This window comes from Cavia porcellus, unplaced genomic scaffold (genome assembly GCF_034190915.1).
Source record: "Cavia porcellus strain 051 isolate PalLab524CR breed Dunkin Hartley unplaced genomic scaffold, mCavPor4.1 scaffold_17, whole genome shotgun sequence".
Classification (NCBI taxonomy): Eukaryota; Metazoa; Chordata; class Mammalia; order Rodentia; family Caviidae; genus Cavia; species Cavia porcellus.
The window spans coordinates 72552637-72577045 of NW_026947500.1; the positions used below are offsets into that span (position 1 = coordinate 72552637).

Genomic DNA, 24409 nt, shown 5'->3' on the forward strand with positions numbered 1-24409 from the left:
TGAATCAACTTAAAGAGACTTCCTGGGGGAGGTGACATTCCAAGTAGGCTCCTTTATATGCACAAAAGATGGAGGCAAGGCTAGGGTGAAAGTGCAAAACCAGAGAGCTGAGCACAAATTCCCACAGGCAGCAGGCTGCTAGCAGGAGACAGCGGAGAGCTAAACGGTTGAGGAAACCAAACTGGGCAGGTTTAGGGAGTTTGGAGTGTGTCGGCGGTGCAGCAAGTGGCCTTTAAACAGGATGGTCGTGCTCTGAATTGTGTTCCGAAAGTATCTTTCCGACGGCCTTACGGGCGGGGGGGGGGGGCGGGGGGGGGCGGGGGGGGATTGCACTGGAAGGAAGAGTCTGAAGTTGACATACCAGCATGGAAGTTAGTGGAATAATACAATCAAGGCCCAGATGTGTGACTTGGACATGGGACAGTGTGGGGAGCGGGGACTAAATACACAGAGGAACCGAGTCTCGTTGAGATGAGCAAGCAGATGTCTGCAGAATTCTAAATCTGAGCCATCTGGCCCCTTCCTTTTCTAACAGAAGCGAGGCCGGTTTCCTGAGACTGTAGGTCCACCTCCGCTCCTCTAGGGTGCGCTACAACCTCCATGGCTTCTCTAGGTCTCGCTATTAGATAGGTGACGCAGTGCGCGTGCGCTCTCCGGCCGATAGGGGGCGCGCGCGCGCGAAGACGGAGTCGGCGCGCGCCCCTGGCCGGCACCGGAAGTTGCGGTTGCCATGTAATATCCTGGGCTCGCGGGCGCGCGAGTGACTGAGGCGGCGCCGGGGAGGGCGCGGAGTTTGCCAGCGGGTGGTGCGGGCGGCACCAATAGGGACCGCTGAGGCACGCGAGGGCTTGGTGACTCCCGGAAAGGCTGTGACTTGAGCGGGGCCAGCGGTTTCCTCACAGTCCGGGCGGGAGGCCCGAAAGCGAGAGGCAGGCAGCATGTCGGTGGCCGGGCTGAAGAAACAGTTCTACAAGGCGAGCCAGGTGAGCGGGGGCCGAGGACGGGGGCCCCGGGCTGGCCGGAGTGGGGGGCCAGGCCCGACCCGGGCTCGGGAGGGGGACCGAAGCGGCGGCGCTGCTTCGCGTCCCCGGGCTGGGTAGGGGAGCCGAGGGTGGCGGGGGCTGCGAGGCGGCCGGGGCCGAGGTGGCTTTGGGGTCCCCGCGGGTCCTCGAGAAGGGTGGGCAGCGCGCCCCGAGGCCGGCTGGGGACGCGGATGCACCCTTTTCTGTTCTCCTGCCCCTCTCCGTGTTAAAAGTGGGGGGAGGGCGGGCAGAAGAGAAGGAAACTTCCATCCCCAGGCTGTGAGCCCAGGATTCTTGCCAGATAGCTCGGGGGCAGGGAAAATGTGTGTCTAGGCAAGTGTTTTAGAATCCTCTTGATGGACAAGGTTCAAAGTTGAATTGGAAAAGAGGGAAAAAAATCAGTTTCCATCCCTACCATCCTGCTCTTGCCAGACGGGGACTGTCACTGTCTCCTAATGTTCCTGCCCAAGAATATACAATGCACCTTACCTTGATTTTTTTTAATCTTTTAAAGTTTTTTGGTCTTTCTGAGACAGGGTCTCGCTATGCAGTTCAGGTTGACCTCGACACACTTTGTACCCCAGACTGATCTCAAATTTGAGGCGATCCGACTGCCTCAGCCTCCGGATTGCTGGGGTTACAGGCTTGTGGCGCTGCGCACAGCTCACCTTCCCTTTAAACATAAACAGGCACAGTGATTGGACACTCCAATGTAATCTTGTGTTTTTTTTTTTTAAACGTGTCTTGGAGATTACACTGGTGTCTCAATTGTGTTGACATCTGGAGACAGATCTGGGGACAGACCATTCTTTTGAGTAGGACTGCACTCCTGGGCCCTGCTGGGCATGGTGCACCATCCCTGGTTTCCACCTGCACTATGTCAGGAGCTGTCATCCTGTCTTGACAGCCAGAGATATCCGGAGAGAAATCACCTTGTCCCCTGAGCCTAAGCTTAAAAACTGGTCTTTCCTTCTCTCCCCAGAACTCCAGTGTTAGACCACACTTCTAGAACTTCTTGAATTTTTGTTTTTAAGCTAGAGTCTTGTTATATTGCTCAACTTGACCTCAGACTCCTTTAGCTCAAGGAATCCTTTTGCCTCAGCCTCCGAAGTAGCTAGGACTACAGTGTGTCACAGCTAGCTGAGTTTGGATCTTTTTAACAGGTGCATTGTAGTCCAGGTCACTGAATGTATAATTTGACTAGTTACCTCCCAGTAGATGTTTAAATTGTTTCCAATAACTTCCTGCTACAAACAGTTCCACAGTGAATAGCCAGCGACATCTTTGCTCCTAAGTAGGATTGGTTTTAGAATATAAATTCCCAGAAGTGGAATGCTGAGTCTAACACTACTAACTGCCTTTTCTGTGTGACAAATAGTTTTTGGAAAGTCCAAGATCCACTCTGTATCCAGAAAACTGGGCGAGTGTAAAATTCAGTTTACAGCATCAGAGCCAAGTGGCCCCAGATGTGCTGATTCCTGTTGGCCCATGCAATTAAGGACCTTGGGTGTGGAGTTTGTGTACATGGATTCCACAGAGGAATGAGCACTGGTCTCAGGAATGATTTGGGCTGCACTGAGCAGTAGGGCTGACCCGATAGTTTGGAGAGGCCCCATGCCTGTTCTCAGTAACACACACAGCTGGTGTCTCGCCGCTGGAGGAAAAAAGCAGTGACCCTGGGGGTTATCTAGAATAAAGATATCTAGGGTCTATCTCTAGACACCAGATGATGATTAAACCCTGGGGAGAGAGAGATTTAATCCAGAGGAATTCTAGGATTGTTGCTGAGAATACACTCCTTTGCCTTAGCAGGAGGGAACTGAGTGGGTTTTGTCCAGCAAGCAGGAGATTCCACAGCCCTGGAATGTGGGTCGCTTGCTGGGACTCTAGTGCGGTCCTTCCGGTGAGAAATAGTCACCAGAGGCCTCAGGACAATTCACGTACCCTGTGGTTCTCCCACATAGCGAGGTCTTTGGAGGCCCTCCCACGCCTAGTGTCAGGCCTGTGGGTGGCCCGTGCAGGCACCAGCATACTGTCTGCCCCAGGGACTTGCTGGATCGCCTGGGCTGCCCCCCCAGAACCTGTGTTATCTTTGGCGCCTGCATGGAGCTGTGGATAGCGCCACAAAGCCTGGAAAGTGCCGGCAGTTGGGACCTGGCCCCCATGTGAAGGTTCTGAGGCTCTGTCCCAAAGAATGAGTGCCACAGCCAAGGTTCCCGGAGCTGTCATCTCCATCTCCCCGCCAGTTCTGTGCTGAGCTGTCCGGAATACCCTGGCTGCCTTCCATCCTCTGGAATGCTTTCCAGTTCCCCCACATCCCCCTTGTTTATCTGGCTGGGTCTGTCCCTCTCTCCCTTTCTTCCTTCCTTCCTTCCTTCCTTCCTTCCTCCCTCCCTCCCTCCCTCCCTCTCGGCCACCCCTCATCTTCCCCTCAGTGCAGTCCCCTGAAGAAAAGTGAAGCCTCCGCTTGCATACTGAGGGCTGACATGCCTGGGTTCTCAGCCTGTGACCAGGTAGCAGACTTCAAACCAGCCCTCTTAACTGGTGGCGCTTATCTGGCCTAACGCAGACACATGCCCCTCGATACACAGAAGTATTAAGCCACACTTATCTCCCTGTAGGATGCGGGTCTCCCCCAGGGCCCGTCCTGGGAGGACACTGACAGTGTCTGGGGACTTGTAGGTTGTCACGATTTGATGTGTCGCTGCCGGCTTTTAATGCAGCACCACATCCTGTGGAGCATCGGGCTGACTCACCCCCGTCCCCACCCCGAGAATTTCAGCTCCAGCTGTCAGCAGTATGGCGTTGAGGAACTCCGCCTTTGAGGTTTGAGAAAAGCGAGGATAATTCAACCAAATCAACAACAAAAACCCCTACCAAGCCAGTCCTATGGTAGCTGCCTGAGTTCCTAGTTTTCAAGGGACAGAGAACCCCATGTGCCTGGAGAACGCACCAAGGGGTGACTCGCCTCCAGGGGTTTGAGATAGCTTTGGACAGAAGGTCCGGGGTGCTGCTTCTCCCGGTAATGCGCAGAGTGGCCCCAAAGGTCAGCGCAGAATTTAAGGAACCTGTTTGGAAAACAGGTCTTGGATGTCAAAGGCTTGTCACAGCGTCACAAGTTTGCACGTTGAGAAACAGGAGCCAGGTGTGGGCACAGCCAGAGCCTGGAAAGAAAACGTGCTCTCCAGAGGGGGAGGCTGTGGCAGCCACTCAGTCTGCGGTCCCGGGGCGGCATGGTGGATCGGGTTCCACAGCAGCAGTCAGCCTGGGCTCGCCTAGGAAATGTGCAGGCTTTGGGGACAGGAGATGGAGACCCGCCCCTTCCTCTTGCCCAGATAACCCACTTCCTCAGTGCTCCCTGGCATTTAGGTCTAGAGCTGAGGGACTCTGCATTTCCGGGGAACTGAGGAAGTTTTCTTACATATTTAAAAAATCTCCTGGCTAGATGCAGACTCAGAAGTTCCGTTTTGGAGGGGGGAGTGCTGCCTGCAGGCCTGGACCGCTTGCTGCTTTCCTGCTCCTCCCTGAGGCCGGACCACGTGGGGCTTGGATGGAGCTAGGGATGGATAGCGCCTGCCGCCTGCAGTGCTGGCCTGACTTTTTTTTTTTTTTTTTTTTTTTTTTTTTTTCCTTGCTTGCTTTCTTTCTGCCTGAAAGGAAGAGGGAGAATTTGAATAGAAAGATTGGCTGCTGAGTTAGGAGGAAAACTCAGGACTGCCCCACCTCCCAGGGCTTGTTTTCTTGTTTCCTTTTCTTTTGGGTGCTTTGAATGGAATCTGGGGCCTCCTGCACACTGGGCCAGTGCCCCAGGTGAGCTGCTCCCCTCCTCCATGGCTTTGAAGTGCAGTGATGCTCTCGAGGCCCAGGGTCCCAAGCACAAAGGGAAAGCTGGTGGGCGAGGCAGGGATCAGGGGAGAGCTGGAAGCTAAGACCTTGGGTTCCAGCCTAGAAAAAGCAAAGGGTGGGCTGAGCAGTGCTGGGCACATGGTTGGTGTTTTAGAACATTCCAAGTGCTGCTGCCTTGACCAGTGTGTGTGTGTGATTGAGCTTGAGGGGACCCAGGCCTTGTGCATGCTGAGCACACCCTGCCTGGCAGACCTACTGTTCAGACCTCATTCTGTGGAAGCACTTCGCTTTTGCTTTCCAAGAAAAGCGCTTGGCTTGTTAAGTGACAGGCACAGAATGAAAAACTACATCCGCCAGCCCTTTTTATTTTTAGTTTTTTTTTTCTTGGTACCAGGATTCAAACTCAGGAGCTTGCACTTGTCAGGCAGGTGTTATGTCAGTGAGCTCTCTTCCCGACCCCTTTATTTTTTATTTTGAGACAGAGTCTCACTAATTAAGTTTCCCAGGTTAGGCTTGAGCCTGTGATCCTTCTGTCTCAGCTTCCCATACCATCTTGCCCAGCTCACCGTGATGTTAAGATACCAAAATATAAAAAGCTGGGCATGTCAGTGCACACCTGTCATCCCAGCACTCGGGAGGCTGATGCATGAGGATCATTGCTAATTTGAGACCAGTCAAGACCCCAAAATACATGCATTGTAACCCTTTCCCCCCAGTGTGATTGGTACCTGTGTACATGGTATGGCAAGAGGGCCAGGGTGGGTATCCGAGGCTGCACCAAACACCCTGTGCCCCTGGAAGGTGCCCGCTGCACATGCTTGAGGGGGTTGGTCCTCACGATGTGTGTGCAAGTCCACGCTTGCAGGAATGACCTGACCCGGGAAGTGCGGCATTTGCTGCCTCGTTGTGACCCTCATGTGTCCCCCGCTCTCACCTGAGCCCTGGAGTAGGCACCTTCTGTCTGAGGTTCTCCTTCCACTCCTGGAGATAAACCCAGGGCCTCTCGCACAATTGGCAAGCGTTGAGCTACACCCTTAGCCCTTTTTATTTCATTATATTGTATTTTTTAACTTATGAGGGACATCCTTAGAACTTGAAAAACTTTGTTTATTGTCCCCCCCCCGCAAAAAAAATAGTAGGAAAAGAGCCAGGGCTGCAGCGTAGTGACATAGCACCTGCCTGGCAAGCGCAAGGTCGTGGTGAGTTACTCAGGCTGGGCTCAGGTTTGTCCCCCAGCTGCCTCGGGTTCCCAAGTGTTAGGGTTATCGGCATGCGACACCACGCTCTGCTGAGACAGGGCCTCACCACATAGCTGAAGCTGGCCTCGAGCTCACTATGTAGCCCAGACTGGTCTTGAACTCACAACAATCCTCCTGCCTCAGCCTCCCAAATGCTGGGGTTCCAAGTCTGCGCCACCAAACCCTGCTCAGGCCCCAATTTTGGAGCCTCCCCTCACCCCCCAGTGCTGAGGGCAGGGTGCACTGCCTGCTGCACTCGGATTTCTTTCTTCTCTTTTGTAACGCCGGAGACTCAAGCTAAGGCCCCTGGGACATGGCGCGCGTGCAGTGCCACTGACCTATGCCCCCAGCCCCAGCTATAACTAACTGCCGCCTACTCAGCCACAGGTAAAGCGAGGGCCGAGGGCAGCCCAAGCCAGAGCCCTGTGCTCCCTGGGGACTGGCTGTGGTCGCCCTGCTTATCTGGGTGTGTGAGCACCAGGCCCTGCCATACCTAATTACAGGATGGTGCCACTCACAGCCTGCCAGGTGAGGAGTTTGCAGTGTTTCTTGTTCTGGTTAAGATACGGGGATTTAGGGCCAGGGATGTAGCTCCACAGCACAAGTTCCTGCCTGGCAAGCACAAGGTCCTGAGTTCAATTCCTGGTACCAACAAAGAAACCGGGGAACTGTCCCATCATTGAGACCCCCAACCCACCAAAGCCTCAGCTAGGCCCTCAGGAAATGATCCTGTTGCCCTGCCTTGTCTCCTGTGGGGTGAGCACCATTCTAGTTAATCCCCAGTGTGTTTGGGGACCCGAGTGCCCCCGCTGTCTCTCTCCCTTGTTAATCTGTTAATCGCTCCTCAGGGAGCAGCCTTCTGGCCACTGCAGCCCAATGGCCTGCATATCTCCAGCGGCCCTAGCCCAGGGACTCGGGCCACAGCCCTGTGCTCCCCCTCTGGCCCTCTCCTTTCCTTTCACTGCCGTGTCCTGAGACTGAGCTGATCTGGGGCACCTGTACCTGCAGCCTGTGGCTGACTTCCCCCGATAGGGTTTCTGCAGCAGCTGAGTGCTTTGGCCCAGCAGGCCCTGGAAGGAGGAACGGAAAATGGCCTCGGTTTCTGCTTCCCATGGCCCACGGCCTCGGGTGGGCGGGCTTCCCTAAACCCTAGTGGGGCTTCGCCCGGCCCTGGGGTGGCAGGGAGGCCCATCTCCCAGGCTTGCCCCCTCCCACTGTCACCTTGCTGGCTGCTGAAGTGTCAGGGCCCATGCTTGTGTCCCCTTACAGGGCTACCCCGAAAAGCTGGGGGAAGGATGCAGGGCTGCGCACCAGCCTGTCTGCCCCTCCTCGACTCCCCTCCCTCCCTGCCTCCTTCCCTCCTTCCCTCCTTCCATCCCTCTGTCCCTCTCGCTGGGGCTGAGTTTGGCCGCACTCTCCCCTATCGGAGCACTGTACCGCGGGTGGGCGGGGCACAGCTGCTGCTTCCCCTGAGGCTGTCACTGGGGCCCCCATGCACACAGGCTCCCAGAGGAGGGTGCATTCACCCTTCTTTCTGTCCAGCTCCTAGCAAAACCTGCTGACTGCACCCCACAATAGGTGCACATAGACTTCCTGGCCGCAGCAGAAAGCAGGGCAGCCGTTTCCTCCCCAGCCCTGACTCAGCACCCCGAAGCTGCTGGCCCTCGGGGCGGGCTCCCTGCCCTGAGCTACGGGGACCAGGTTGGGTGCTGTGGTGGGTACGCAGAGTCCTGGCTGTGTAGGTTCCGCAGGTGGGGGCGTTCTGTCCCAGCTGCCCCGCCCCGCTTTGCCTTCATCCTGCTGTCTGCTGGTCCCTGGGGTGGAGAGAGCCTGCCTCAGTTTCAGGTTGACCTGGCAGAGGAGGATGGCATTGTCCTTATCACCTGGTACTAAGCCCCCTTGCAGGCAGGAACCTGTGCTGGGCCCCAGTGCTGAGCCTGCTCCGCGGCCTGCCCAAGTTTCATTGGGAGAGCTTGCCTGAAGGAAGGCGAGGGCCTGGCATGGCCCCCAAGCTCCTCCCTGTCCTTTAGGGCCTTCTGGAGCCAACATCCTTCACAGGCCACACGAGCAGTCAGACTGCTCTGCCCAGTGCGGCAGGGCCTGTGCCCGGAGCTCTCCTCTGGTGGCTGGGAGGGGCCTCTTCTGGCTCCGCAGTGCCGGCCTGGCCCAGTGTTCTTCCCACTGGTCTGCATCTGCCCTCCTCTCTGCTGGTTCCCCGCACCTAGCCCCGAGGCCTCCCACTCACACACCACATGCCAGTCCCCACATCAGGTGGGCCCTGAGACTACAGCGCCTGGCACTGCTGCCAGGCCTGCATCCCATTAGGCAGCTTCCCCTGAGGCTGTCACCAGGGCCCCCGTCACACAGGCTCCCAGAGAAGGGTGCATTCACCCTTCTTTCTGTCCAGCGCCTACCTAGCAAACCTGCTGACTGCGCCCACGAGGTGGCAGGCCGCTGCCCACAGCCTTGACGGGGCCTCCTGCAGTGTCCCTGGAGGTGGCTCAGGTGAGGACAGTACTCAAGGAAATTGGGTGGCTGACAAGTCCTTTGAGAATTTAGTAGGAAACAAGTTCAACTAGTCTTGAAAAAGAGTTCAGAGCGCCTTCCCCGTGGCTGGGGATATGCCTGGGGTGCCATGTGGTCCGCCTGGGGCCCGACCGGCCTCCTGGGCGGTGTCTGTAACCCACAGCCTCTGGAGACATCTCCCTTCATCCTTGATGTGGCCAGGTTTGGGCATGCCCAGGGCTGCTGGCCACTCTGCGCACAAATGGACATTTCCTTGCTTCAGGTTTTCCTGTCTCTGGGTCACTGCCGTGCGACCCCTGTCCCTCTCCCAGCTGGCCTCTCTCAGACCTCGCTGTCCACCGCGGGGCCTCTGCCCAGCCCTGTACTCTCCTGCCCCTGCAGCCACACCAACACTGCTTTTGGCTCTTCTCTGCCTTTCCTTGCAGGCCCTTCTGCTCGTCCCTCTGGGGGCTCTCGGCTCACCTCCCATCCTGTCCCTGGGACTACTCCCTGCGCTGGGCCTTCCCCGACCCTCCCTTTATGTGCCTTCCAAACCTGCATCTCCTGTCCTTGTATTCAGACGTGACTGTCGTTGGCACATGACCCTGTCATACCAGCGTGTAACCCTCCCCCGCTCGTGGCCCTAGCACGTCTCGGAATGGACCACCGGGGCGCCTTGCCTCGTGCCTTCTCTGGGGCTTGTACACACAGCTTCCTGACCAGCTTGCTTTGTAAATGGGTCCCTATGGGCTGGTGTTGGGGTTGGCTGGGTGGTAGAGCCCTGGCTGGCACACGGAGCCCTGGGATCCACTGCCTGCACTGTAGGAAATGGGCCGGGCATCTGGGTGCAAGTCCTCGTCATCATGTAGTGACTGGACAGCAGACAGCTGTGCAGCAGGCGGCTAAGCCGATCCCCCTCGGCCTCTGCCCTGTGCCCCCGGTCAGGAACTGTCCAGACCCAGCTGGGCCCACGTGGTCCCCTGGATCACTGTGGGAGTAGTGTTCTTGCTGTGCGATTTGTAGGCGTGCCCCTGTGTCACCTCCCATGCAGTGCTGTGTGAGCTGCCTTTCCTCTATTGCCGGCGTCCAATGCCATGCCCTGTAGCCCTGTAGCCCTGTAGCCACGCACGGGGAGTTGGGACCAGGTGGGCCTGGGTTCAGCGTAGAAGATGCTGTGGCCACAGGTAGACTTGGGAACAGCCAGGGAAGGCCGCAGGGGCATCACACTGATACTCCTCTAGCGCCTGCACTGTTAGCTCGCCAGGAATTCCGGAGCTCTGCACCATAAGCCGCAGCCCGGTCCTGCCTTCTGGAGCGGGACAGCTCTCCCCTGATTCTCCTGCCATTGCTTCGGGCCCTGGGCCCAGCAGAGGCCAGAGACTTGTCATACCAAGGCCCCAGGGAAGGGCTCTGACAAGTCCTGCTCCCCGCCAGGAGCTGGCCCTGCAGAGCGGCCTGTGCCGTCCCGGGGCAGAGGTGGCGCAGGGGCCGGGACGAGTGGGAGTGCCCCACCTCATCCCCGCCTGCAGCTCCTCCCGCAGAGGCCTCCATCTCGTCGCTTGCTTACTTGTTGACATGCTTTTTTTGAGACAAGGTTTTAGTATGCAGTTAGGGTTGGCCTTGAATTTACTGGGTAGCCTAGGCTGACCTACACCTGCAGTGATCCGCCTGCCTCAGCCTCCCCAGGGCTGGGGTCACAGGCCTGCCCCGCCACACCAGCCATCCTTCATGCTTTTTGAGGGTGAGACTTGGTGCTATTGTTTTAGGAATGTGAGAAGACAAACCAGACCTCTGCTGTGCTCTAGTCAAGTCCAGGGCCTCCTTCCTCCAGGGGTCTTGGCCGCCATAGTGCCCAGCAGGTTTGCCCTGGCATCTGGGGATGCGGTGCTGCAGATGTCCCTGCTGTGGGGACCATTCTGCGTTCCTCTCACAGTACCACGCTCTCTGGAAAGCCCCCGGCCTGCTCCTCCCCTGCGCGTGCTGGGCCTGGGAAGCTGGCCTGGGGGAGCTCGGGACCTGCCAGGAACGGGACAGGGAACCCAGCTCCGCCGCAGGCATTTCCTGGCCCGGGGCAGGTGTCGGCCTGCTCCTGTAGGGGACGCAGCCTTAGCCTGGTGCAGCTCAGTGGTCACATTCCTTCCTGGCGAGCCTCAGTCACCTGTGGGAATAAGGTGCTCAGTCACTGGAGGGGTCCGAGGACTGTCCTGCTGCATAAACAGATTGCCGTGGACGTGGCGGCACATGCCTGTCATCACGGCGCCTGGGAGACCGAGGCAGGAGGGTCACCAGTGTGAACTACGTATGGAGTACCTGTCTCAGAAAACAAGAACAACAAAAAGAAAACAACAGTCACTAGTACCGCAGGACTTCCGGCCGCAGTGCGGCACTTGTGGGCCCGTGGCGGGGGCCTGCTCTGCCACCTCCGTAGGTGGGTTCTTGTCCTGCATTCATTCCCCGCGGGCAATCTTGTCACCAAGTGACCGTACATTCTGCCAGTGGCATTGGGGTGTTTTGGATCACGGGGGCAGCAACCATCCTTGTGGCCATCTGGGGCATGTGCCTGGGAGCCTCTGGGGCCATGGCTTCCTTCATGTCGCTGGGTAGGTTTTCAGCAGCGCAGCTGGAAAAACCAGCTATCGGGTTTAGGCGATCACAAGTCTTGGACCCAGAGCTGGCGGGTGTCAAGTGCTGCAGTGTTAGTAAACCATGACATTTCAGCCCGGTGGCTGTCGCCAGCTTTGGGGGAGGCGGGGACCACACTGCCATCAGCTCTGAGACCAGGTTTCCACCATGTCCTCTTGCTAGCCTGAACTCCTTCCTTGAGGACCTGAGTTTCCAACTTTGCTGTCCCAGGCAGCCTGAGCTCACAGGAGGCCCCAGCACCCCACCTGCTCTCAGAGCTTCTCACATAGATGCCCCTTCTCCCTCCAGTGTCCACAGAGGTGCCCGCTTGCCAACATTTATCTGTGTTCCTTGAATCATTGTCCAGGCCCTTTCTGTCACAGTGGTGCACAGGGCAGTGAAAATGTGTCCCCACACACGTCCCCAGCCAGGGCTGCCTCACCGTCACCTTATCTCAGTCTCAGGCCTTGAGCTGCGTCCTCCTGACTCTGCCCAGTGCCATGTTTTGCACACCCTGTGGGTGTGGTTAGTGACTGTACTGCTGAGAATGGGCTCCAGGCGTGGTGCCTGTGGGCCATTGGCCAGGAGGTCAGCGTGAGTGACTGCGAGGCGTCTTCCGCAGGAGCGCATGTGGTGTGTCCGGTGTGGACCCACTGCTGAGAACGGTACAGTGGAGGCCTGCAGGAGCCCCTCTGCTCTGAGAGCAGGGTCGGCTCTGCGTCAGCTTCTGCCAGGTGACAGATGCCGGAGGGCTCCAGCCCAGGAGGGCAGCTGGGCACCGTGGCTGGCACATACCTGTCATCACAGTCCTCCGGGAGGCAGAACCCAGCCTGGACAGTTCAGCGACTTAGGGAGACCCTGTCTCAAAAATTAAAAAGCGCTAGGGTGTGGCTCCGTGTGGAGCCCTGGGTACAGTCCCAGAGCCGCCTGGCAGAGCAGGAAGGGTTTGCTTGCCTGGTGGGTCTGCAGACCCACTGCCAGGGCCTGCGGGGAGGCTGCAGACACTGGTGGGAGTGTGCTGCTCAGTGCATGGCCCAGTTCACCTTCGGGCAGGGAACAAAAGAGACGGGCTGGGGTCTCGTGGTCCCTTCAAGCGGGCATCCCGATGACCTAAAGCCCTCCTGCCGGGCCCCCATGCCCTGCCGCCTCCCCGTAGGACCAGCCTGTGCTGTAACACGTGGGTCCTGGGGTGACTGGCGATCGGACTGCAGCCGTGTTGTGGGGGTCCCCGTAGTGATCCCCTCGAGGTTGATGGCTGGGGCCAGCAAGGACTAGGACTGTGGCTGGCTGGCTGCCTCGGGGCTTTTCTGCCAGGAGCGGGTGCTCTGTCTGGCCTGCCTGGCATGCCGTGTGCTGTAGACTGAACGTCAGCCCAGCGGAGTCCCCGAGTCCCACCTTCGTGATGTGAAGGCGGCAGAAGACCCAGTCACGCTGTTTAACCGAAAGTTGTCCGTGTGTTCGCATGTGTGCAGCCAGTGCCACCTCCTGTCTAACCCTGAGGGTGCCCTCACCCTGGGAGTGTCGCCCGCACCGCGGGACTCAGCCTGTGCTGATTCTCATCCGTCACGCTAAGAGTCACCTGTCACACGGAAAAGCTGGCCAGTTTCTGGGCTTCACACCATGTTGTGTCCCGTGGAGGGCATTAGAGAGAGACTCACACCAGATACTGGGCGCAGGGACGGTTCCGGGGACCCCAGCAGCAGCTTCCTTCCCCAGCCCTCACTGCGTGTGCGAGTGCTGTAGAGCTGCTCAGGCTTCAGCCTCCTGAGTAGCTGGGGTGCTGAGCGTGCACCGCCACACCGGCCAGGTACTCCTGATACCCGTGTCAAGCCAGAAGGTCGCAGTCCTCTCCCGGGCCGCTTCCATGCACGCACCACCCGCCGTGGCCCCCTTTTCCTGCCCCTCCTGCTCTCCGCTCCCGCCTCTTCAGTGCCGCCTTGTGTGACCGGGTGCTGCCTCCCTGGGCCGCTCCTCCTCCTCCCTAGGTGGCCTCGTGGTGCGCGCGTGTCTGCGTTACTCACCTTCTTCCCTCTCCCGCCCCTTCACATAGAAATAATAAATACTGTGGAATGCACAAGCCCAGCCTAGAAGGGTGGGTCCAGGCAGCTGACTTGGACCTCAGGCAGTCGGCCCACCAGGTCAAAGCAGGTCAGCCCAGGGTGGGAGGGCGTCCCAGGCCCGCGTGGTGGCGACTGTGGCTGAAGCAAGCTGATGAGGCACAGCCTGTGGGCAGGAGCAGTGTTTTCCATGTGGGATGGGCACCGGGGTGACTCAGGAGGCACGTGGGCTCAGGAGGGTGGGAGGGATCTGCACGGAGGAAGGAGGGTGCCCACGCTCCGGGCACCTCACCTGGCAGGCATGTGGGGACAGCCCCACACTGCTTCTGGGCCACCCTGCTTGTCCGTCTGTGGGTCCTGCGTGCTGGGCGGAGCCTGGCTGCTGGACCGTGAGGTCAGGTGATAGGAGAGGAGTCTCACTGCTGTTAGCTCAGGAAGTGGCAGCAGCAGGCCCTGGTCACAGGGGTGATAACAGGAAGACAGCGCTGCTTTTCTCCTCCAGGAAAGTATCAACATCGCAGCCAGCCTCAGTGGCACAGGCCTGTCCTATCGTGTGATGGGCCGGGGCCGGGGCCGTGGCAGAGGCCACCATGGGTCAGAGCTGGAGCTTCCACCGACCTCCTCCACTCGGGGCTCCTCGGCTGCACCCTCCACATGGGGCGCTCACACATGGTCACCCCAGGCTCGGGTCTGCTGCTGCAAGCTTTGCAGTGTGCGGCAACCAGCCCTCGGCACTGGTGTTAGGGTACCTGGGGCTTGTGAAGCCTAAGTACTCAGGACCCCTGGGTGCCACCTGAGAGGCCGCAGGCCAGGCCCTCCCAGAGCTTTCTGGGTCATCGGCTGCACAGTGCATCACCCTGGCCTCCCCGCCTTACAGACGAAACTGATGCCAGGGTAGTTCCCGGTTCCTTTTGTGTGTGTCGGGCAAGGCTGCGATGGGAACCCAGGGTCTGGAGTGAGTGAAAGCCCTCTGCCTTGGGGCCACACCCCGCCCTTGTGTCACAGCTGGTACACAGGCCCCGCCCTGCCGGTGACCTGGTGGACCAGTCTCCGCTTTGACCTCTTACACACTGAGGGCAAGGGCCTTCGCCTACTATTTACTTACTATCTCCAGAAATATCCCTGATTATCTCCCCAAATAGCCATGACCAATACCTCCTGGGCACGGGGCCCTGTGCACCTCAACCAGCCTGGTTCTGTCTGCAGGAAACACGTGTGGGGGCAAGGTCCACCGGGGTGGGTCAGGGACACCGGCTGGTCCCATATGGTGTTGCTCAAATGCAGAGGAGCCCTTGGGGACAATGCCAGGTTCTGTGGGAGAGGAAGGGTCCCCGAGACTCTCCTGTGGCCTGGGGCTCCCCATCCACCTGGAAGGCTGGGTGTTAAGCATCCCGAGTCTCAGCCGCTGACCTCAGGCTGCGGACCTGGGCGCAAGTCCTTGGGGAAGGCCGCTATCGTCTGCCGTGGTGCAGGTGGCCGCTCAGGCTCCACGCCCTGCTTGTCTCTTCCTGTGTGTGCCCAGGCAGTCTGTGCCAGGGGCTTCCCAGCACCAGTGTCCAGGTTCAGGTCAGATTTGCTATACTCAGTGGTGAGCGCCAGTGACCAGGGTGTGTGCCTGAGGATGGGTGGTGACACCTGCCAGCCCAGCGGGCAGTCCGGTTAGCCAGCCTGGGAGGGGACTCCCCCCCCCCAAGTGCTGGCCGCACCTCAGGAAACAGGTTGGTCTCTCTGACCCTAGCCATGTGTCACCTGTCACCTGAACAGGTGGGACAGGTGAGCATTGGAGCTGGCCTGGGCACTTTTCTGGACCCTCCTAGGATCTGCTTGGTGGAGGAGCCAGGAGACCAAGTACTCCTACTTGGCATGAGGAGAATCCCTGTGCTACAAGGACGCGCCCCATTTTTCCTTGTCTATTAGAGAATCCCCTGTCCTAGGTCCTGTCCTGGCCACTCTGAGAGTAGGGGCCTCGGGGCAGCCACACCTGCAGACCTCGCTCAGACCCTGCTGTAGGAAGTTCCCGACCTTCCCCAGCTGGGTAATAGAGCCACTGTGATGGCTGGGGAGGGGACAGAGCCCCCAGGAGCGGCCCAAGAGGACTGGGAGCTGCACAGGATCCTCTGTGGCTCCCAGATCTCAGCTCTCCCCAGGCAGCATTTGGTGGGGATCCCCAGAGGTTGTCATAGGTGCCCAGCTGAGCACCTCAGACACTGCTGTCCTGATGCGCGGTACAGAAGTACACAGGCTGTGACCGAGCAAGCTGGGGGTGTAAAGACTGGGACGGGGCAAGACCAGCCTGGGAAGGTCCCCGAGTACTCGGGGGAAGAGACAGGCAGAGCAAAGGCCCACGTGGACAGGCTCGAGGGGAGTCCCAGTGTGCCGGGGTCCCTCCTGCCTGGGTCAGGAGAGCTGCCCGGGGGAGGCCTCCGTCGGGAACCTTTAACACTGGGAGAAGTTCTAGGGCCGCTTTCAGAGCGATGGGCCGGGGGCTCTGGGCCCTTAGGTGGGTCGTCCTGGCCTTGGGGTCACCAGAATGTGTGTCACCTTGTTGGAACTCACACCTGCGCCCCTGGGCTGTGCTCCTGGTGTTTGGGACAGAGGTCATCTGCCACACGGGATTTCAGAGTTGCCTCCCAGGCTCTTCCTGTGTGCCGTGAGTGTGGAGACTTCATCCTTCCCCTCGCCTGCCCCGGCCCGGCCCCCCACGGGCGCTCCGCGGGGCTGTGTGCAGCCCTCACTGCCTCATTTGTTTGTGGTCGGGACTTTCCTTTTATAACTCCTCTTCGGAAGCTGACTTTACCAGGGTGCTAGGTGGGCCGCCTGCTGAGTCCCCAGATGAGGAGTTGATGTAGGTGACTAATTTCTACCTTGCTGAGCCTGGAGGTCCTCAGGGCAGCCGCCAGCCAGCCTGTGTCTGGGGCCCGGAGACCCAGAGCATACGGGGACCACACAGCACCGGGGCCTGGGGCCCGCTGTTCCCCACATTTCCCATTAGGGAGCCAGTGAGCCCCACCAAGCCTGTACCCTGGATGCCTGGAGGACCTGGGAGCCCCACCCCTCACCCACCCTACTGTGCCCTGCACAGAGCAGCAGTCAGCATGGGCACGGTGGCCTTTTCCCATGTCGGTGGCATCATGGAGACCCTTATGTGCCCTGACCGAGTGTGACCCGCAGGCAGCACAGCCTCGGTGTTTGTCTAGGCTTTATGCCAGTCCAGGCTTCTGACACAGGGACTTCAGGGCCACCTGCTTAGTGCTTTGTGGCCTGGGTGGCCTGCACTTCCTAGAGTCAGCACTAGACCCCGTGCCACGACCTTCCCCACAGGGAAGGACAGGGGCTGTGGCCTGGCCTGGAACGGACCTCTGATGCCTGAAGTACCCCTCTAGATTGGGCCCAGAAAACAAAGGGTCAGACAGGGGGGGGAGCAGCCTCTGCAGGGCGGAGTGAGAGCTCTGGGGTCCCAGCTTCCCCCAGGGCCCTCCTGTCGCTGTCATCCCACGTGGCCACCTAAGGTGCTGGCTGGCTGTGGGTGGGAAACCCCACCCAGACACCGCAGGTGCCCAAGGTGCCCAGCAGGCTGGCTGTTCCTGGTAGGCAGTGCGGCGAGTGGGTACCAGGAGTGGGGTGTGCTGTGTCCATGGGAGTGTCTGCTAGGACTGGCCTGCAACAGGGGCTAAGAGCCGGGGTGCTGCTGCATTCTCCCGGAAGTGTGTGTGGCTGTGCTTTGGGGCCAGCCGGGCAGCTGGGAAGGATGGAAACCTCGGTATGAGATGCTGGCAGCGGACCTAGGCCAGTGCTCCGGCTTCATACTTGGGGTCTTGGTCGATGTGGGAGCCCAGACTCGGAAGTACGGTGTCAGGAGCTGTCGAGAGGGCGTGGGGCCAAGGCTGTGATCCAGCCACTCTGTGGGGAGCCCGCCCACCGTCAGCCTCCCGAGTCCCCTCTGTGGGTGGAGCAGCGCCCATGTGCCTGCCCACCTTGGCTTGCTATCCCTGGCCACGTGGCCTTCTCGTCTCCCATGCTCTGCTGTCCACAACTCTGCCCCCGGTCACCATGAGCTTCCGGGCCTCCCAAACCCAGTGCCTGCTCCATGCCATGAGGCAAGCCAAGGACTGGGATGTGAGCGGCTGCCCACCGTGACTGTGCTGGGTGTGGGCACTGCCCAGGGCCTAGGGCAGTGAGGGCCAGCAGCCACCAGAGGACTAGTTCCAGGTAGAGGCCCGGCCAGCCAGGGCCAGGAGAAGGAAGTTACCCACTGGGCCCATGAAACTCCACGTTAGCAGCAGGAAGCCAGCCAAGCAGAGTACAGTCAGGAGATGTGACGGGAAATCCCACCTGGGCCCTGGCCACTGAGAACAGCCAGCCCCAGGGGAGGGCATAGGTGGCCTGGCACTGAGGAGCCCTTTCCAGCCTGAGCAGAGGCCCTGAGGTGACCTCTGATGGACGGAGACACGCAGACCTTTCTGTCGTGGCCTGTCACTCTGCCTTGACAGCCACTGAGCAAGTTGGCTCATTGCCACGGTCACTTCTGTCTAAAGTGACACGGTTCTGACCCGAATGCCCTGGCCGCTCCCCAAGGTCACCGGTCACACATGGGTGACTCTGCATGCGCACCCTCACTCAGTGTACTGGCAGTGCTGGGCAGGGAAGCTGGGACTGCCCTGCCTGTCAGACAGGAAACAGGGAGCCCGGAGCCTGTCCTCAGGCGATGGGGGATGGCCACGCTTCCAGTACCCCCATCCTTGTGCCCCGGAGCTCGGTTCCCACCTAACGCTGGGCTGCCCGCCAGGGGTCTTTGGTCTGCCTGTCCCCTGGGGCCCGTGGTACGGAGGTGGTGGTGCCACTTCCAAGTCCGCTGCGAAGCAGCTTTGGAGTCTCTTCCTGTTTCTGACTCACCGGCTCTCCACCGCTGTCCACCAAGGCTGTGGGGGATGGGGAGGGAAAAGCTGCCCAGGGCAGTGGAACCACAGGAGGCCAGCACGTCCAGGGACCCGTTCCGGCCTCCAGGATGCAGCATGCCAGGACGCTTCCTTCCTGTGATGGCAAAAGTGGCCCGTAATGGACAAAGCCATGACACAGGGTCCTCCCTGCCACAGCCCCTCAGGCTGAGCTCCGTCTCTCACTGTGCCACACGCACAGCAGGCCCCTCCTCAGCCGCCCACACACAGGCGGCTCAGCTCTGGACGTCATCCCGGTGACTTGGGGGCCACTGATGGGTCCCTGGCCAGGGCTGACCTCCAGGGCGGTGGTGTCCCTGCAGGTCACCTGCTGGAGAGCCTGGGGTGCCACCCAGTGTCTCTGCAGTGCCCCTGCCTGCATGCTCACATCTGGAAACAGAGCACAGCCCGACAGCTGACTTCTGGGGCCTTGTGGCCAGGGGAGGACTGTAAAGGAGCCTGGGAAAGGTGGCTCCCAGGTGCCAGGTGGGGAGACACCATGTGTCCCCTTTTCCCCCACTGCTCACCCCCTACAGGGTGGCTCAGCCACCTGGAACACCCCAGCTGCATCTGATGGCCCCCACAGGGCCCATCAGGCCTTGGTGAGGGGCACACGAGGGTATTACTTCGACGACCTTGTGCCTCAGTCTCCCCCAGTGGGGTCTGTGACAGCTGAGTGGCATGATGTGTGTCCCAGATGCCCTCTGTGTGCAGGCATCAGGACTCAGTCCCAGCCTTTGAGGGGCACAGGGGTGCAAGTTGCCAGGCCAGGACTGGCCTGGAGAGGACAAGGAGCTGGGAGCTGGGCTGGCCCCGCAGAGTGAGATGGTGCCGCCCCATGGTGAGTCCCCAGCAGCTTGCGGATCCTCTCACCAGTATTTTTGTCCTTTTTTTCCCTGAGGCACTGGGGACAGAACCCAGGACTTTATGCTAAGCACTCACTGCTGAGCCACGCCCCCAGCCCATCTTTTACATTAAGGCCGTCTCACTAAATGACCCAGGCTGCCCTTGACCTTGCGATCTCCCTGCCTCCGCCTCCAGGGAGGACAAGCCAGTGCCACTGTGCCTCTTTAAACTCTTCATTCATCAGACCAAGTCGCCCCACCTGTAGGTGGCCCGCTTATTTCCCACGCCCCACTGAGTCGCAGGCTCAGAGGGATTCCTGGTGATTCAGGCCACCTTCTTGGCCTGGCCTTACCTGCAGAGGGAGCCCAGGGTCTCGGGCAAGCCCTCGCCGTGGAGCCACAGCTAGCCCAGCCAGCGTGGCCAGGTTCCTGAGGCACCAGGCTCCATGTGAGAGACAGGAGCTCAGCCTTGCGGGACGGCCCCAACCCCGTGGCAAAGGCCAGGAGCACTGAGGTAGACACAGCTCGGTGCCACTGGGCCATCAGGTCTTGGCTAATGGCCCCTCTGGGCCTGGGCTGTGCTTGTCCTGGGATGGGAGTCCTGGCACGAGTGTGGGTTTCATGGTAGCAATTCAGACTCAGCCTGGCCTCCACGGGTCAGCGGCTAGTGGCAGCTGCCATACTGGCCCCAGGAGGTGCTGTGCTCAACCCGGGCTCAGCCCCCCAGGAGCCCTGCTGAGGCCCTACAGACTCCTCCCCTCGGGCCACATGGGGCCCATAGGTGCTTTTGTAACCGTGTGACATCCTGCTCGGCTGTGGCCCTCTTGGGAGTCTGGTCTCTGAGACAGCCCTGCACCCAGGCACCCCATCCTTTTTTTCTCTCACAGTACTGGGGACTGAACCCAGGACATTTGCAGGCAGGTACCTCCCGGCTCTTTTCACTTCTCATTTTCCAAGAGTCTTGCTAGGCTGCCCAGGCTGAGCTTTGGGTCCTCCGGCCTCAGCTTCCCAGGTGTTAGAGTGACAGCCCACGCTGCCACACCAGGCTGCCGCCTGCTTTCTTTGCTGTCGCTGTGCTGCCTTAACAGCCCTTCTGTCCCTAGTGCCTGCGCGTGTTCCCCACAAGAGGTCTGGGGTGCAGCCTCCTGGTGGGGTCAGAGGGAAGGTGTTGGGCTCCAGGAAGGCTGAGTCCCCCGAGACCTGCAGCAGTGGCCGCGGAGGGTCCCGGCGGCTCCTCTGTGCATGGCGCATTCAGCGCAGAGACCTCGCCTGCACACTTCGGTCTACGCTCCCCTGGCTTTGGGCCTCTTATGGGAAGAGCCAGGTCTCCTGGAGGCCGCCCTCCCGGGAACCCCCAGCTCACCACAGCCAGCGGAAGTGAAACTGTCCCTGCAGCACAGTGTGTGCAGGGACACCTTGGCAGGGCCGGGCCTGTCCTGGGACCTGCAGCAGGGGCAGGCGACGGCCCAGCTGCCCTCGTGTCTCCTCCTGCCCCTTTTTCCCACCTCGCTTGGCTGGCCCAGCAGCCCACTCTGTCACTCTGTCACCTGGCCAAGGGGGTGCAGCTGAGCCGAGGGCAGCTGGCCCAAGGGGTGCTGACTGGCGGGCAGGGGCCAGCAGGAGTCCCGGCCCCTGAATGAGGGGGCACAGGCCAGCAGCCTCCTGGTAGGCGCCGCCTCCGGTCACTTCCTCTGTCTTCTGGGTGCTCTCCCCCCTGTATCCTGGTACCTGTGCTGGGGCTTGGGCGCTGGCTGTGTGTGACGCCTGCGCTCCTGCCCTGGCTTCTGATGTCGGGGTAGGGTTCTACCCATAGGTGATTTCCCAGGATGTTACAGTGTCCGGTCCCCTCAGGCGTGTCACACCTCTGGACAGCACTCAGACTAGAGCCAGAGGCACTGGGGGCACCTAGACAGGCCACAGCCACAGGACAGTTTCCGGGGATAGCTGGCTGGACCTCTGGGGGCAGCAGACCTGGAGCAGGCTATGTGCTGAAACTCTTGGACCCTCAGCTGTCCCTGGCAGGTACAGCAGTCTCCTGCTGCCCGGCCTCTGCCTGCTCAGTGTTTCCCCTTCTGTCCCCCAGCTGGTCAGCGAGAAGGTTGGGGGCGCAGAGGGGACCAAGCTGGACGATGACTTCAAGGAGATGGAGAAGGTGAGGAGGAGCCCAGGCCTGGGTGCAGGCGGCAGGCAGGGCCATGGGGGGCTGTGAGGACCGGGGGAAACCCACACACGGGCCGTCTCTGCAGAAGGTGGATGTCACCAGCAAGGCCGTGGCGGAAGTGCTGGTCAGGACCATCGAGTACCTGCAGCCCAACCCAGGTAGGAGCCAGCAGCCCGCCGCCTGGCCCCTTCAGGAACCTTGGTGTCACCAGGGTGAGGAGTGAGGCGGGCCACAGCCTGTCCTTGCTGCGCCCCAGCTTCCCACACTGACCCTGGACAAGTGGCAGGGCCAGCTGTCCTGTCCTGTCCTGTCCTGTTGACCTGGCCAGGGAGGAAAGTGGACGTTTACCTGGCACAGAGCAGATGCTGTGTGCTGCAGCGGGCTCCTTAGCCCAGTGCCACAGAGGAAGGACAGGCAGCTTGTGGCCCCAAAAGAACCTGGTCCCCTCTCCTGGGTCCGGCCAGTTCCGCAGAGGCTGCCTCCTTCCCTGCCGAGGCCGCAGTGTCTCAGGACAGGGCGCGAGGGGCTCCAGGGTGCCCACCGGCCATCCTGTTGCAGCCTCCCGGGCCAAGCTGACGATGCTGAACACGGTGTCCAAGATCCGGGGCCAGGTGAAGAACCCCGGCTACCCGCAGTCGGAGGGGCTGCTGGGCGAGTGCATGGTCCGACACGGCAGGGAGCTGGGCGGCGAGTCCAACTTCGGTGAGCGTGGGGCGGGGCTGTGTCTGCAGCGGGGCCTTTGGCCCAGGCCACACTCCCTGACCCCTGCACCTCCCCAGGGGATGCCCTGCTGGACGCAGGGGAGTCCATGAAGCGCCTGGCGGAGGTGAAGGACTCGCTGGACATCGAGGTCAAGCAGAACTTCATTGACCCCCTGCAGAACCTGTGCGACAAGGACCTGAAGGAGATCCAGGTGCCGACTGGGCACAGTCCCACGGGCGAGTGGGCCCAGGGCTGGGGAGAGGCCTCTGTGACCCGTGCCCCTGTCCCCCTTCCCCCAGCACCACCTGAAGAAGCTGGAGGGCCGTCGCCTGGACTTCGACTACAAGAAGAAGCGGCAGGGCAAGATCCCCGATGAGGAGCTGCGCCAGGCCTCGGAGAAGTTCGAGGAGTCCAAGGAGGTGGCCGAGACCAGCATGCACAACCTGCTGGAGACCGACGTGCGTGCTGGGCGGGGCCGAGGGCTGAGGGTGGAGGGTTGGGGGGTCTTGGGAGCCAGGCCGGGCGCCCCTTAGCCCCGCTGCTCCCGCCCACAGGTGGAACAGGTAAGCCAGCTCTCCGCACTGGTGGACGCGCAGCTGGACTACCACCGGCAGGCCGTGCAGATCCTGGAGGAGCTGGCCGAGAAGCTCAAACGCCGGTAAGCGCCCCCTGGCGGCCAGCACAGCAGTATGGCGGGTGCTCAGAGTGGGCAGAAGATGCCGGGGCCCCAAGAGCTCAGAGGGACCAGGCCGCTCAGAGCCAGCAGTGACCCCAGGAGCCTCCCACTGCGTCACCCCAACTGAGCCAGCTCCCCAGCGACTAGATTCTGGGCCCTGTCCCCTGCCCTGCGCTGCTCACGCTGTGCCTGCTCCCCGCAGGGTCCGGGAGGCCTCCTCGCGCCCCAGGCGGGAGTACAAGCCCAAGCCCCGGGAACCCTACGACCTAGGAGAGCCCGAGCAGTCCAACGGGGGCTTCCCCTGCGCCCCAGCCCCCAAGGCCACAGGTATAGGGCGGGACACGGGGGTGGCCAAAGCCTCGATGCTCAGGGGAGGACTCTGGGCCCGGAGCCTGCGGTCAGCTGCCTCTGTTCTGATCACAAGCAGCTCCGTCGTCATCGTCTTTCCGATCTTCTGACAACAAGCCCATCCGGACGCCTAGCAGGAGTATGCGTGAGTGTCCCCAGGGGCCCCCATGTGGCCGTGGGACCTCCTGGGCCAGGGTTTCCTGCTTACGCCATCAGCTAGGGAGGAGCTGCAGGCCCCAAGGCCAGGAGCCTGTGGCTGCCCTGTCCGGAGGACACTGGTCACCCCAGGTCACCCCGTGGCCCCAGCCCCTCTGAGAGCCGCTTTGGAGCCTGCCGCAGCGGTGTAAAAGGGTTTCCCAGCCCTCGCTGCCCATGGCCCCGGCCGCGCCTCACACCCCCCCGCTGCCCCCAGCCCCTCTGGACCAGCCGAGCTGCAAGGCACTGTACGACTTTGAGCCCGAGAACGATGGTGAGCTGGGCTTCCACGAGGGCGACGTCATCACGCTCACCAACCAGATCGACGAGAACTGGTACGAGGGCATGCTGCACGGCCAGTCGGGCTTCTTCCCGCTCAGCTACGTGGAGGTGCTCGTGCCGCTGCCGCAGTGACCAGCGCTCGCGCAGGCCGGCCACAACCACACCAAGGTGCTCACGGAAACACTAACTTCCTCCCCCAGGGCCCGGCCTGGCCACTGCCGCTGCCGCCTTAGCGGGCACGGCTGACCCGGCCTGGCTGCCACCCTGGGGTTCTGACTCCTCCCAGCCCGTTGCTGGCGATGGGCCACAGCCCACAGGGGACCCCCAGCACATACGTCCCCTGCCCTGCCTGCACCTCACCCTCTCCTGGGCAGCCGGGGGCCCCCCAACCTCCAGCCTGCACCAGCCACCCCTATGGCCGCCAGCTCCCACCCCTGCGACACCACCAGCTGCAGGGACCACGGCCCGGCCTCTCCCCCAAAGTCATGCACAGGAGCTCTGAGAGCGAATGTCCCCAGGCTCCAGCTGCCAGCACCTCCCACAGCTGCAGTCAGCCCTGTCCCCTGGGACCCAGGCGGACTGGCAGGGTGCCCACACCATGGAACCCCCGCTGGCTTCTCCCTCTCCTATTCCAAAGGCCAGCAGCCTCGGGGCACTCGAGCTGGCCACCATGAAACATTCCCTCCACCAGGGACCCACACAGCCCCTGGCACCCAGGCTCTGCCCTGCCCCCACCCCGACTCCATCACACTGGGGTGCGTACCCCAGCCTGGCCTGCAGCCAGGGTGAACAGAAATGTACTCCTGACTTTTTTAAAAAGAAGTATTAAATGTGTCTTTCTACAGCCCTGGGCCTCATCGGTGCAGGGGGCCTCCCCAGGCTCCCGGGTGCCAGCTGGGGCCACCCCAGCACCTACACCCCAGACCCCACACCCCCAGGGTCTCCCAGGGACCCTCACCCACCCAAGTGACACACT

General features: G+C 60.8%; 2 protein-coding genes across 5 annotated transcripts in view; one reads left to right on the forward strand and one right to left on the reverse strand.

Annotated features, from left to right (window-relative positions):
• Nucleotides 1–24409, reverse strand: part of Mpnd (MPN domain containing) — a 69869-nt gene that overhangs the window by 38733 nt on the left and 6727 nt on the right. The window lies entirely within an intron of this gene.
• On the forward strand, nucleotides 711–24277 carry Sh3gl1 (SH3 domain containing GRB2 like 1, endophilin A2). Of its 4 annotated transcripts, none has more exons than XM_023561140.2 (10): nucleotides 712–983; nucleotides 21153–21221; nucleotides 21316–21388; nucleotides 21789–21932; nucleotides 22010–22143; nucleotides 22232–22390; nucleotides 22487–22590; nucleotides 22811–22935; nucleotides 23033–23101; nucleotides 23369–24277. In XM_023561140.2, the coding sequence occupies exons 1-10, from the start codon at nucleotides 939–941 to the stop codon at nucleotides 23563–23565; spliced, it is 1119 nt and encodes a 372-aa protein (XP_023416908.2). In that variant the 5' UTR covers nucleotides 712–938; the 3' UTR covers nucleotides 23566–24277. The 4 variants fall into 4 exon arrangements, with proteins under 4 accessions (XP_023416935.1, XP_023416908.2, XP_003460814.4 ...); XM_003460766.5 differs by having other exon boundaries at nucleotides 715–983; nucleotides 23036–23101; XM_023561167.2 differs by lacking the exon at nucleotides 22811–22935 and having other exon boundaries at nucleotides 711–983; nucleotides 23036–23101; nucleotides 23369–23560.